Here is a 13285-nt window from a genome sequence, read left to right as displayed (position 1 = left end):
GATGACAGGGAACAGTAGATCCCTGTTATGTTGCTAGACAGAACAGGGAAATTCCTTGTTTACATAGGCATCTCTCTGTTCTGCCTCTCCTCGCCGCAATTGTGGGCTGCCTGCGAACATCGAGTTTGCGAGACCCGGGGTGGCAAATTCAATGAGATGTACGGGTACGCCCTTTTGCCTGCCTGTGCCATTATGCCGAAGTAAATTGACATGCAGCGGTCGGAAAGTGGTTAAAATTGCACGCGTCCCAGTCAACGGCGACAAACTAAATTTTACTATCCATCAGTGACACTTTAAAGGCCTTTACAGATTACCACTTAATATTTACAGAGGTCTGGTGCTAGAATTACTGCTCACACAATCTGACGTTTACGGTTATATCTGAGGGCTGTTTGTGCGTGTGTGCTGCGTGCGAGAACAGGGGGATGGGGCAAGTTGATAAACAAAAAATATTTTTTTTCATTTTACATGGTCACTTTAATTTTTCTCATTTTTATTATCAGCAATAAGTAGTGACAGGTACTCCTTCCTTTTTTTTTTTTTTTTTTTTTTTTTTATATAAAGTTCTGGGATCTATTAGACCCCAGATGTCTCTGCCCTTGAAAGCATTTGACCACCTTTTTTCCCTATTTAAAAATCACATTGTTAACATCTGGGGAAACTGGAGGTGATCAGAGCTGTTCTTGTCTCTGATTATATAAACAAAGAAGAAAGCTTTGTGCTGATGAAAATGGTGAATCAAATAGTTACCAGCAGCAGTGTGAATATGAGCTGACTCCCGTCATAGGGGGGTGGGGGGCGATTTAAACACGGCGCTCAGCTAATGCAAGTAACAAATGTAAGAACATCAATATGTGAATCAAAAGAATGCAAAATAGTTAACAATGATATATTAACAGTCCCACTTTGTTGTGAGATAAAGTGCTTGTGCGTAGATCAAATTGAAGGTGCTCCAATTCAGTGTGCAAACAATGGTGCCCCACATGGATGTGCACTCACCTGTATGACTTGACCACCTATCCCTAGAGTGGTCACTTGCACTTTGTGGGGACAATGTAATCCAGGTCAGCTATGCTTGGAATGTTCCTCCGTGGATAGGGAGAGGGGGACCATAATTTTAAATGGGATGTAAAAAAGGGATACATTCACATTTTCTGGTGCCTGTGTCTGGCACCCAGTGTGATCTGCAAGTATTATAATTAGGGATAGCCGACCAGTCTCTGTTTTGGACGCCCCTGTGTTGTGAGGCTTGGTCCCCTGAGATCGTATTTCCGGGCGGATGTATGAAGCCTCAACGCGTTTCAGCCAATAGGAACGGCCATCATCTGGAAGCTCTGGAGCAGTGATGGCAAACCTTGGTGCCCCAGATGTTTTGGAACTACATTTCCCATGATGCTCGCTGCAGAGTGCATGAGCATCATGGGGAAATGTAGTTCCAAAACTTCTGGGGTGCCAAGGTTTGCCATCACTGCTCTAGAGCATGGATGCTCAACCTGTGGCTCTCCAGCTGTTGCAAAACTACAGGTCCCACCTGCCTCTGGGAGTCACGCTTGTACCTGTCATCCTTGCAATGCCTCATAGGACTTGTAGTTCAGGAACAGCTGGAGGGCCACAGGTTGAGCACCCATGCTCTAGAGATTCCAGATGACGACTGTTCCTATTGGCTGAAACGCGCCAAGGCTTAATTACGTCTTTGCGACTACACATCCACAAGTGACCACTCTAGCGACAGGTGGTCAACTCCCATAAGGGTGAGTGCACACTGAATTGGAGCACTTTCAGTTTGATCTACGCATGAGCACTTGTCTCTGATTACCTCTATTGTCAGCCTGCGTAAAGTGCTGGCTGGCTGCTTGAATCTCCCAGTGGGAATGCAGAACCTGAGAAAAGCCATGGCGGGGGGTGAAAAAAAAATTGTGTGAACCAACCCTCACACTTATAGGATGGTAATGTGTGGCAGTTGGTGCTCTGCAGAGCTATTAATGCTAAATGGCACCAAGCACACCTTCCACGTGCATTGTAGTGCAGCCCGCAATGACGCCTTCCACATGCAGCCCGCAATGACGCAGTACCATGTGCTGCATTGCTAAAAAAGTGCATGCTGGTGAGCTAGGCAGCCCACTCTAGTGAATAGGCTGAATTAGTGCGCCCACACATTTACATGGGCATTACTGACAGCGAGTGAAGCCAGCCTATGAGGGGAGATTATTGGCAGTGGTACATGGCTGATTATTTTCTGTTTTCTAGCTGACAATTTGTCGTCGTAGCCTTTCAGTTTCCCAGCGCTGTGAAGAAGTGCACTAATAAGGCATGTGTAGACAGGCATTAAATCGCCCATCAAACGCAGAGCGGCAGGTTGCCATTTACTCCAATGATGGATGGCAGTTTAAAGGCTGTATTTGACCTGCTTTTCATTGCATTTCTTTGATCGCAGGTCCCCTGGAGATGTTTGCATTGCAGACGAGGCAGGTCAGGCACCATTTTTTTGCTGTATGCTCCATTCAAATGAGCGGATAATTTGACAGTAGTGCCCATCTACATAAGACATTAAAGGGGATCCCCTTCACTAAAAATCACATCAGCATGCAGCCCTGCAGGCTGATATAAAATCATGTTACATTCATTTCATTTTTTAGGCCTTAAGAATTTTGCTTTTTATTAAGCCTGCTTCCACCTCAATTCTAACTACCCTTTGAAAGGAAAGATATCTATACTTATGCTGAGGGCGCTCTGGTCCTGATTCATGATCTCTCCAGTGGATGACTTCAGTGAGGAGGAGACAAGGGCTGATGTTACCCGTAGGCTTACTATGGGGCATCCGTGGTGGGCTGTCCCTCCTATATGCTGAAGCCAGCACTGGGAGCCAGTCATGTGACCAGAGCGCCGTTAGAATGGGGGTGCAAACAGCTTTAAGTATAGTTAGGATTAAACTGGAGTTACACTTTAAACTGCAAATGCGGCTGAACAGGGTTGGTCAGTGATGATGCCAATCATGGCACATTCAAGTATCTGCAGGGTAGTGGTGTGGGCTTTATCAGTATAACAGGTTGTGACTAGGTGATAGAACACCTCCCGGCTGTCCGTTGAAGGCTCCCTGAAAAACAATCCACCACAGATCGTTTCTCAGATTGACACATGTGGGAAAAAAAAAAGCCCTTAAAGTGTTTAAGCCACTATAATCTATTCATGCCACCCCCTCTGTTATATAACAATGTGTCTGTATATTTAAAAAGCAGATTATACCTTGTATCAGCGTCTCCCGGCGCTCACGTGACTCCTCGGCTAATAATGGCTGGGAAGTGATGTTGCCCATAGACCTACTATGGGGGTTCTGTTGCCGGATGTCTCCTCTACAGTGAAGCTGCGGCTGACAGCTCAGTGTGGGATCAGGTCGGTACATATGCAGATTTGATTTTTTTTTTTTTTTTCCCTTCACAGGGCTAGATAGGTTAGTGTTAGATGGTCTGTAGATGCAGGGATTTTAGTTTCTAGGGTGGACTTCTACTACTTTAAACTCCATCAATTTAACTGCTTATCAAAACTGTTTCATGCGCATGCTGTGAATGATGACTCAGTTGCTGGTGCTTTCACTGGAAATATCAAACCATCAAATGGCTGGGGTTATAACTGATCACATGTGCCAATTAAAATGCCATATTAAGCTAAGTCATAACTAGTTAATATCTTAACTGTAGTGACTGTGACATTTCTGAAGCCGGATGGGTTGAGGCTCGTAGAAGGAATGTTTGACTGTAACTACACCTTGTATTTCAACTTTCACTTGGGCTCTAATAGTACTCTGTTGCTGACGCAATCAATTTTTGAAGGTTTCCTATGCCTGGGTTAAAGGAACATCATCACTTTGTCCCTATAGGAGCTCATGAAACCATCTGCAGGAGTCCAGGCTAGGTAGAAGACTATCCCGTACAGTACATCCCGTATGAAGACACATATTGGAATCGAAGATTTCATGCTACCCCCAGATCAGCGGATTTCATTGCAGCGACTTGTAGCCCATTCAGAGCTAGTATACTTGGACATTTGTGGTTGGCTTCTGATGCCAGTTTGTGAAACAATTTTGCCAATGTGTTTCAGTTCTAAATTGGATCTTATGGAACTGTACGTTCAAACTGACTCCAATTTTTGTACCCTAAACCCGTTGGCTTGCACTGCATATGGAAAAGAGAAATGTGAGATTAAAAAAAAAAAAAAAAAAAAAAAAGTCATACTCCGCTACATAGATGCAGCACTGGTCCCCCGCCGCCTTCAAGATTGAGAACTGACTAATCAAAGACCTCTGATCGCTCCGTGTTCAGCGAGCAGAGAGCTGGTGACTGTCAGTTACCGGCTCTGTGCTCTGCCCCTCCAGCACTCTCTGAGCTGTGGAGAGGCTGAGCCAGTTGCCGCTTGGGAATCTGGCAGATTCCAACATTAAAGTTGGGATCCCTCCAGAGTCTAAAGCTGCTGAGGGACTTCAGACTGCATTTATCTTGAGCTTTTCTTGCAATAAAGGTGCCAATAATAGCCAGCAATAAATTCATATTTAAATTGTTGATATTAATTAAAAAGTGGAATATAATACAAATTGTATATATAAATATTAAACACTTCATGCCCGCTACCTGCCGGGAGGGCATCCCTGGATGTCGTCCTGTTTACTTCCGCAATGCGTGCTCCTGAGAGCGCGCATCGGGGAAGTTCTGTGCTGGCCGTGTCTCTTGGACACAGCCAATCACAGATCGCTGTAAATGGTCAATCAAAGTGGCCGCTTACAGCGCGATCGGCGTGTCCAATGAGAGATTATCTCGTATGTAAACATATGAGATCATCTCTCACCGCCGCTCTCCCTCCTCACACAGAGACAGCACGTGTGGAGGGAGAGATGAACAGCTACAGTGGCTGCAAGTTCCACAAAAAAATAAAATAAACTGCCACCTGTCCCCAGTGCCAGGTATAAGTTCCACAAAGTGCCATCTGTTATCAGTGCCACATATTAGTGCCATCTGTCATCAGTGTCACTGTCCTGGTGCTCTAGGGCCTTCAAAAGTGTAATAGTTAGTCAGTCAACAAGTTAGATGTGTAATTTATGCTCCTAGAACATGTGATGGCTCTCCCTGCATGTTGGGCCTCTGTAAGTGGCCAGGCTGTGGAAAAGTCCCACACAAAAAGCTCACCATGCCTCTTAATAAATACCTTAGAATGTCTACTTTAAAAAAGGGGGTAATTTGGAGGGTATTTGTACTTTCCTGACTTGTTTGGGTCACAAGAAATAGGCCACCAGTACATCAGGTGTGATCAATTTTTTGAATGATTCGCACCACAGCTTGTAGACTCTAACTTTCACAAAGACCAAATAATATCCACTAATTTGGGTTATTTTTACCGAAGATATGTAGCAGTATAAATTGTGGGCAAAAAATTATTTGCATAATTTTTTTATCACAGAAACAAAGAAAAATGTGTGGTGTGTTTTTAGGGAAAAAAAAAATTAAAAACCCAGAGGTGATCAAATACCACCAAAAGAAAGCTCTATTTGTGGGGTAAAAAAAGACAAAAAATTTCATTTGGGTACAGTGTTGCATAACTGAATAATTTGTCATTCAAAGTGTGAGAGCGCTGAAAATTTGGTCTGGGCAGGAGGGTTGTTTAAGTGTCCAGTAGGCAAGTGGTTAAAAAAAAACTGTAATTTCAGCAAGTGCATCCTGTATTTTCAATTTCGGCAACAAAAGTTCCATTCGGTGCACCTCCTACTTTTATTATATATTGGATGGAACTAAAATGTGGTTTTTGGCCCTGGTTCACACTAGTGACTTGTCATAGATTTTACAGTTCAGAATTGCATGACAAGTAGAGTTTAATCGTCAAGAATCGTTATCGCGATCTTAACTAAAGTGTTTTACAATTCCTTCTATGCAAAGAATTCTCTCTCTCTCTCTCTCTCTCTCTCTCTCTCTCTCTCTCTCTCTGCTCTTCTGAAGCCACAGCCCTCTAAACCTTTTTCTGACATTTTGTTGGTTTCAATTTAAAATAATTTTTTTTTGCTAGAAAATTACTTAGAACCCCCAAACACACAAAAAAAAAAAATATATATATATATATATATATATATATATATATATATATATATATCTCTCTATCTCTAGATGGATATGTATGTTTTATAAAAAAAAAAATATATATAATTATTTTTTTGTAGACGCCTTAGAAAATAATAAAATGGTTTGTTGCCATATTTTATGTCGCACTGTATTTGCGCAGCGGTCTTTAAAATGCAATATTTTTGAAAAAATTTAAAATAACCAGTAAAGTTGGCCTTCTTTTTTTTTTTTTTTTTTTTTTTTTATTCTAAGCAAAAAAAATTGTGATTCAAATTTTGGCCACAATTGTGCAGCTCTAATGACAAGTAATTGCACCCCGTTTTGCGTCAATTGACCAGTTAAAATCATTGCGACTTTGAAAAGGTTCCTGGACTGCTTTTCTGCGATTTCATTGTGACTTGCATAGACATCTGTTAAATGAAGCTGCAATGAAATCGCACTGATCTGTGTCACTGGGGTGAACCAGGGCTTAGGTGTGGTCTAGTATAATCTAATTTTCACTGAGGCTTATGGTTCCTGTGCTCATTTCAGGCCTTGCATTGGCCTGCAGATATTTTTTCATGCAAAGAATGTCATGTAGACCTGTAGTATTAAAATAACTCCCTTTTTGTAACTCATCCCAATAAGGACTTTAAAGGTAATTTTCAAATGCTGTGCTTTTTCGCCTTATGAAGTGTAAGGCTGGGTTCACATGAATGCAAATTGGATGCAGGTTTCCCCGCATCCAATTCCCATGATGAGTGTGACCGGCTCTCAATGGAGCCAGTTCACACAGCTCCGGTGGGGCCACGGTCCACATTTAAAAAGGGTCCTGTGCGTCTTTGGTTCCGATTCAGGCAAAAAAATTGCGACCTGGATCTGTGAACAGGCACACACTGGACCCCGTGCTATGAGCCACGGCTGCAGATACGTGAACAAGGCCTTAGGTCTCTTCCTTCGTGTAGGCAATGCCTGTGTGGTCTTAGGATCAGAGTAATGACCTCAGCTGGTCAGGGTCTTCTCTAGAAACCTCTGCAAGCAGCCATATCTCAGAGTGGTAGATGCAGTATTCAGTACAAATTGTAGGAACATTTCCATAGCCGTGTCTTTAGCCGTGGGACAGATCTGTTCAAATGCAATTCACAGTTCATTTTCTTGTTGTGTCTGTTGGGAGCCTGCAGTAAGTCATAAAATATTAATTATAGGACCTTGATACTGCAGTATGCTTTTTTGTTTAACCACTTTCAGACCGGACCATTTTGCTGGTAAATGACCAGAGGTCTTTTTACACTTTGGCACTGCGCTGCTTTAACTGGTAATTGCGCGGTCATGCAATGTTGTACCCAAACAAAATTTGCGTCCTTTTCTTCCCACAAATAGAGCTTTCTTTTGATGGTATTTGATTGCCTCTGCGATTTTTATTTTTTGCGATATAAACGTAAAAAGACCGCAAATTTTGAAAAAAAATGATATTTTCTACTTTTTGTTATTAGAAAAATCCAATAAACTCAATTTTAGTCATACATTTAGGACAAAATGTATTCAGCCACATGTCTTTGGTAAAAAAAAAGTCAATAATTGTATATTTATTGGTTTGCGCAAAAGTTGTCACATCTACAAACTAAGGTACGTTTTCTGGAATTTACGCAGCTTTTAGTTTACGACTGCCTATCTCATTTCTTGAGGTGCTAAAATGACAGGGCAGTACAAAACCCCCCCAAATGACCCCATTTTGGAAAGTAGACCCCCTAAGGAAATTGATAAGAGGCATGTTGAGCCCATTGAATATTTTATTTTTTTGCCTCAAGCGATTGAATAATGACAAAAAAAAAATTTTTTTTTTTTTTTTACACAAAGTTGTCACTAAATGATATATTGCTCACACATGCTATGGGCGTATGTGAAATGACACCCCAAAATAAATTCTGCTGCTTCTCCTGAGTACGGGGATACCACATATGTGGGACTTTTTGGGAGCCTAGCCGCGTACAGGGCCCCGAAAACCAAGCACCGCCTTCAGGCTTTCTAAGGGCGTAAATTTTTGATTTCACGCCTCACTACCTATTACAGTTTTGAAGGCCATAAAATGCCAAGATGGCACAAAACCCCCACAAATGACCCCATTTTAGAAAGTAGACACCCCAAGCTATTTGCTGAGAGGCATGTTGAGTCCATGGAATATTTTATATTTTGCCACAAGTTGCGGGAAAATTACAAACTTTTTTTTTTTTTTTTTTTTTTTCACAAAGTTGTCACTAAATGATATATTGCTCACGCATGCCATGGGCATATGTGAAATGACACCCCAAAATAAATTCTGCTGCTTCTCCTGAGTACGGGGATACCACATATGTGGGACTTTTTGGGAGCCTAGCCGCGTACGGGGCCCCGAAAACCAAGCACCGCCTTCAGGCTTTCTAAGGGCGTAATTTTTTGAGTTCACTTCTCACTACCTATTACAGTTTTGAAGGCCATAAAATGCCAAGATGGCACAAAACCCCCACAAATGACCCCATTTTAGAAAGTAGACACCCCAAGCTATTTGCTGAGAGGCATGTTGAGTCCATGGAATATTTTATATTTTGCCACAAGTTGCGGGAAAATTACAAACTTTTTTTTTTTTTCACAAAGTTGTCACTAAATGATATATTGCTCACGCATGCCATGGGCATATGTGAAATGACACCCCAAAATAAATTCTGCTGCTTCTCCTGAGTACGGGGATACCACATATGTGGGACTTTTTGGGAGCCTAGCCGCGTACGGGGCCCCAAAAACCAAGCACCGCCTTCAGGCTTTCTAAGGGCGTTACAGTTTTGAAGGCCATAAAATGCCAAGATGGCACAAACCCCCCCCCCCCAAATGACCCCATTTTAGAAAGTAGACACCCCTAAATTTAGGGGTACACTAGTGAGACTAGGTAATAAATGGCGGGTGCCCTGAAACTATAAAAAAATAACTAACCAACCAGCGTCACCTGTAACAGTTATATGGTGATCACTGGTGAAAGGGTTAACTAGGGGGCAATCAGGGGGCTTTATGCGGTAGTATATGGGGGTCCCTGGCGCTATAAAAAGCTGCGGCGAACCTAAATACCTACCTGCCTAACTAGCGTCACCTGTGACACTAATACAGCGATCAGAAAAACGATCGCTTATTAGGCTGGGTTCACACTGGAGCGATGCGGGAACGCCACGAATGCGCGGCGGGTTCCCGCATCGCATGCCTCCCGGCGGCAGTTCACACTGCCCTATGCGAACTGCTGGGAGTGTCAGTGAAATGTTAATGACACCCCCAGATCAGTTCGCATATCGCAGTGCGATCTGCAAACTTGGATCGCATGGTGTGAACACCCATGCGATCCGATTCTGCTGCGGACCAAAAAAAGGGTCCCGTGCGAGTTTGCGGCGGGTGCGGCGGGTGCGACACGAATTCAGCCATACTATCTGTATAGCTGAACTCGAATCGCACAGAGATCGGATGTGATTTGCACTGCAGTGCGGTGCGAATCACATCCGTTCTCATAAACCGCTGCAATGTGAACCCAGCCTTAGTGACACTGGCGACGGGGGGTGATCACGGGGTTAAACCTTTATTGGGGGGGTTAGGGGGGTACCTTAGAACTAAAGGGGGCTAACCCTAACTGCCCTAACAGTTATTAGTCACAAATGACACCTGCCGGGTGATCAGGGGGTTAAACCTTTATTAGGTAATAAATGGCGGGTGCCCTGAAACTATAAAAAAATAACTAACCAACCAGCGTCACCTGTAACAGTTATATGGTGATCACTGGTGAAAGGGTTAACTAGGGGGCAATCAGGGGGCTTTATGCGGTAGTATATGGGGGTCCCTAGCGCTATAAAAAGCTGCGGCGAACCTAAATACCTACCTGCCTAACTAGCGTCACCTGTGACACTAATACGGCGATCAGAAAAATGATCGCTTATTAGGCTGGGTTCACACTGGAGCGATGCGGAAACGCCGCGAATCCGCGGCGGGTTCCCGCATCGCATGCCTCCCGGCGGCAGTTCACACTGCCCTATGCGAACTGCTGGGAGTGTCAGTGAAATGTTACTGACACCCCCAGATCAGTTCGCATATCGCAGTGCGATCTGCAAACTCGGATCGCATGGTGTGAACACCCATGCGATCCGATTCTGCTGCGGGCCAAAAAAAGGGTCCCGTGCGAATTTGCGGCGGGTGCGGCGGGTGTGGCGGGTGCGGCGGGTGCGGCGAATGGCTGAACTCGAATCGCACAGAGATCGGATGTGATTTGCACTGCAGTGCGGTGCGAATCACATTCGTTCTCATAAACCGCTGCAATGTGAACCCAGCCTTAGTGACACTGGCGACGGGGGGTGATCACGGGGTTAAACCTTTATTGGGGGGGTTAGGGGGGTACATTAGAACTAAAGGGGGCTAACCCTAACTGCCCTAACAGTTATTACAGTCACAAATGACACCAATGCAAAAAAAAAAAAAAAAAAAAAAAAATGACATTGGTGTCACTGTGACTGGGGGGCAGGGGTAATTGGGGGGGTGATCGGGGGGTAAAGGGGGGGTGTGAGTGTGCCTGGCATGTTCTACTGTGTGTGGGATGTGTTGGTGCAACTCACTGATCCGCTCTCCTCCGTGTCGGAACGAAAAATACCGACACGGAGGAGAGAATACATCACTTCCTCTCCTGTGTTTACATTACAGGAGAGGAAGTGATGTCACCGGGGATTTCCATTCGTCGGGAGCGATCGCGAGGGGGTGGCCATGAATGAATGGCCGTCCCCTCGTCCGGGATCGCTCCCGAACGAAAACCGACCGCCGCAGGCACCGGGCGGGGGCCCGATCGGGCCCCCGACCCGCGGGAGGCAAAACACGTACATCTACGTGCTTATGCCTGCCCGTGCCATTCTGATGACGTAGATCGGCGTTAGGCGGTCGGCAAGTGGTTAATGATTAGAGTGCCCATCAAGCTTGACAAAGGGAAACCAACTGTGAAGACCTCCTTCCTTCTGTGTTTTTTTTTTTTTTTTTTTTTTTTTTTTTTTTTTTTTTTAATCAAAAGTTCAACAAGAATGTGATCGCTTTCAAGGAGCTCTGGAATGGTGTGAAACTGGAAAATTTGGAAGTCATCGAAATGTCACGAAGACGGGGAGAAACTATACATTTTTTACCAAAAAAAAAAAAAAAGCCTGAAAACATGACCTATTGGGGTGCCTTGAGGACTGCCGTTGAGAAACACTGACCTAGAGTGCTCAACAGCCCCCTGGTAGTTCATTGAGAATTGCAAGTCTTTGGCTGCAAAGGCTGTCTGTACTTGTAGTTCTCCCGTTCACAGAAATCTGCATGAACAATGCAGGGAGAGGATCCCCACCCTGCTGTCACAACGGGGGGATGGGGTGGGCTGCTGCAATAGAAAAGGTGGCCTTACCCTAAGTTCACACCTAAGCGTGGTGTTGGTATATTTTTATTTTTATTTTTTTTGGTTAGTTTTTTTTTTTTTTTTTTTTGTCGGGAAGGAGAAGATGGCGGGAAGAGATGGCTAGAGAAGACAGAGCTATTAATAAAGGAATTGACAAACGTCTTTTGTGGTTTTATCACATTTCACTGCTTTTTTTGGTAAATGGATAGGGATACGATGTACCAGTTACCAATTCACATGGGGCGGGTGAGATCAAGTGGCCCCCTTCTTAAAGGGGGGGAGGGGAGCTTCCAGATTCAGATAAGCCCGCAGACCCAGACAACCATCGGTTGGGTGGTCAGAAGTGGCCCTTGTCCTCATCAACCTGAGGGGAAAGGTGCTTTGGGGTTGGGGGCGCAGAACCCACCCCCCCCAATGTTGAGGACATGCGGGCTGGTATGGTTTAGGAGGAAGGGTGCTCGCTCGTCCCCTCCCTTTCCTCATCTGCTATCGGCTATATACAGTGTGTTTTTACAGTGTGGGGGGAAGGGGGGAAAAAAGTAAAATGCTTGAACTGCATGCAAAAAAACACAAAATGCACTGAAAAACGCATCAAACACAGCCCCATAGATGTGAACCTAGACTTCTCCTTTAAGCATACGTGTATATATTGTTTATATCCACTTGGAGGCTTATGCTATATGCCAATAATTACTTTTCTTATAGCCATATATTGTTTGGGTGGGTATTTGGCGATAGCATTTGATTGCCATGGTTGGATGCCGAGCATCTGACATCTTGGTACTAGAGCAGCTGATGTGAGCGCATCGGCATTCAACACACTGGATTCCCACCAACGCTAATCCTTGAAAATTGGAGAGGTTTAATTTTTGTGTGACCCTCCGCTTTAAGTGTACCTGAAGTGCAGAACCAGGAAGTGGACCGGCATCTCTGCAGCAAATATTTTTCCAGGATCCAGCTGTTTGCACAACAGTGGACATCCTTTATTCTCCTTCACTAAGTTATGGCCCCAATGGCTGTAGAGCTAAAAATATTCCTTAGCTAAACGACTTCAGCTTTAGGTGCAGCACCCCATAACAGCAATTCATATTTATTTCTCACTCCTGTGACTGCAGCATTCTTTTCTTGCTGTCTTTTACTACTGCCCAACAGCATTGCTCCCTGTTACTAATTATTATTAAATATGTCTGTTTTCTGAAAAGCCTATTTTTTAGTCTCATTCCATAAATCGTGTTCCAAGTATACTTCCCTGGATGATTGATGGGGATGCTAATTGTTTTGTTATGTTTTTTAGCCTGATACTAGTAGAGGATAACTGCAATTCTCCCTCTATTTACAGGGAGAAAACGGCAGAATCAGTCGGGTGGCGAAGAATATGGCTAAGGAGATACGAGGACAGTATGAACCTGTAGCTGAAATTGGTGTTGGTGCTTATGGCACGGTGTACAAGGCAAGAGATCTGCAAAGTGGAAAATTTGTGGCCCTCAAAAATGTGCGAGTGCAGACAAACGAGAATGGACTTCCCCTCTCTACTGTCAGAGAGGTAGCGCTGCTGAAACGCCTTGAGCACTTTGACCATCCAAACATTGTAAAGTGAGTAAATGCAGTAGATCCGTTTTCTATGGAGGGTAGAATGTGTCTTCTGCATCTAATGAGCAACACTGTTTGCACAAGGGTGTGCGTTTCCTGTGGCATGTCACCTTTGCTGTAATGATTAAGCTTCTTGGGTAAAAAATACAACATGACATCCAGAATGTATCTAAGGTCCGCTTCATACGAGACTGATTTATCA

General features: G+C 44.1%; 1 protein-coding gene across 1 annotated transcript in view; it reads left to right on the top strand.

Annotated features, from left to right (window-relative positions):
- The window catches only part of CDK4 (cyclin dependent kinase 4), a 104127-nt gene that overhangs the window by 8885 nt on the left and 81957 nt on the right, over nucleotides 1–13285 (top strand). Inside the window, exon 2 of the mRNA XM_077483654.1 lies at nucleotides 12833–13086. Coding sequence (XP_077339780.1) covers nucleotides 12869–13086 — 218 coding nt within the window. The 5' untranslated portion in view covers nucleotides 12833–12868. The remainder of the gene's footprint in view (nucleotides 1–12832; nucleotides 13087–13285) is intronic.

The sequence above is a fragment of the Lithobates pipiens genome, unplaced genomic scaffold (genome assembly GCF_037356315.1).
Source record: "Lithobates pipiens isolate NorthernLeopardFrog02 unplaced genomic scaffold, aLitPip1_a1.2 Scaffold_16, whole genome shotgun sequence".
Lineage (NCBI taxonomy): Eukaryota > Metazoa > Chordata > Amphibia > Anura > Ranidae > Lithobates > Lithobates pipiens.
The sequence above is the reverse complement of the archived record's forward strand: the minus strand, read 5'-3'. Positions and strand labels throughout refer to the sequence as shown.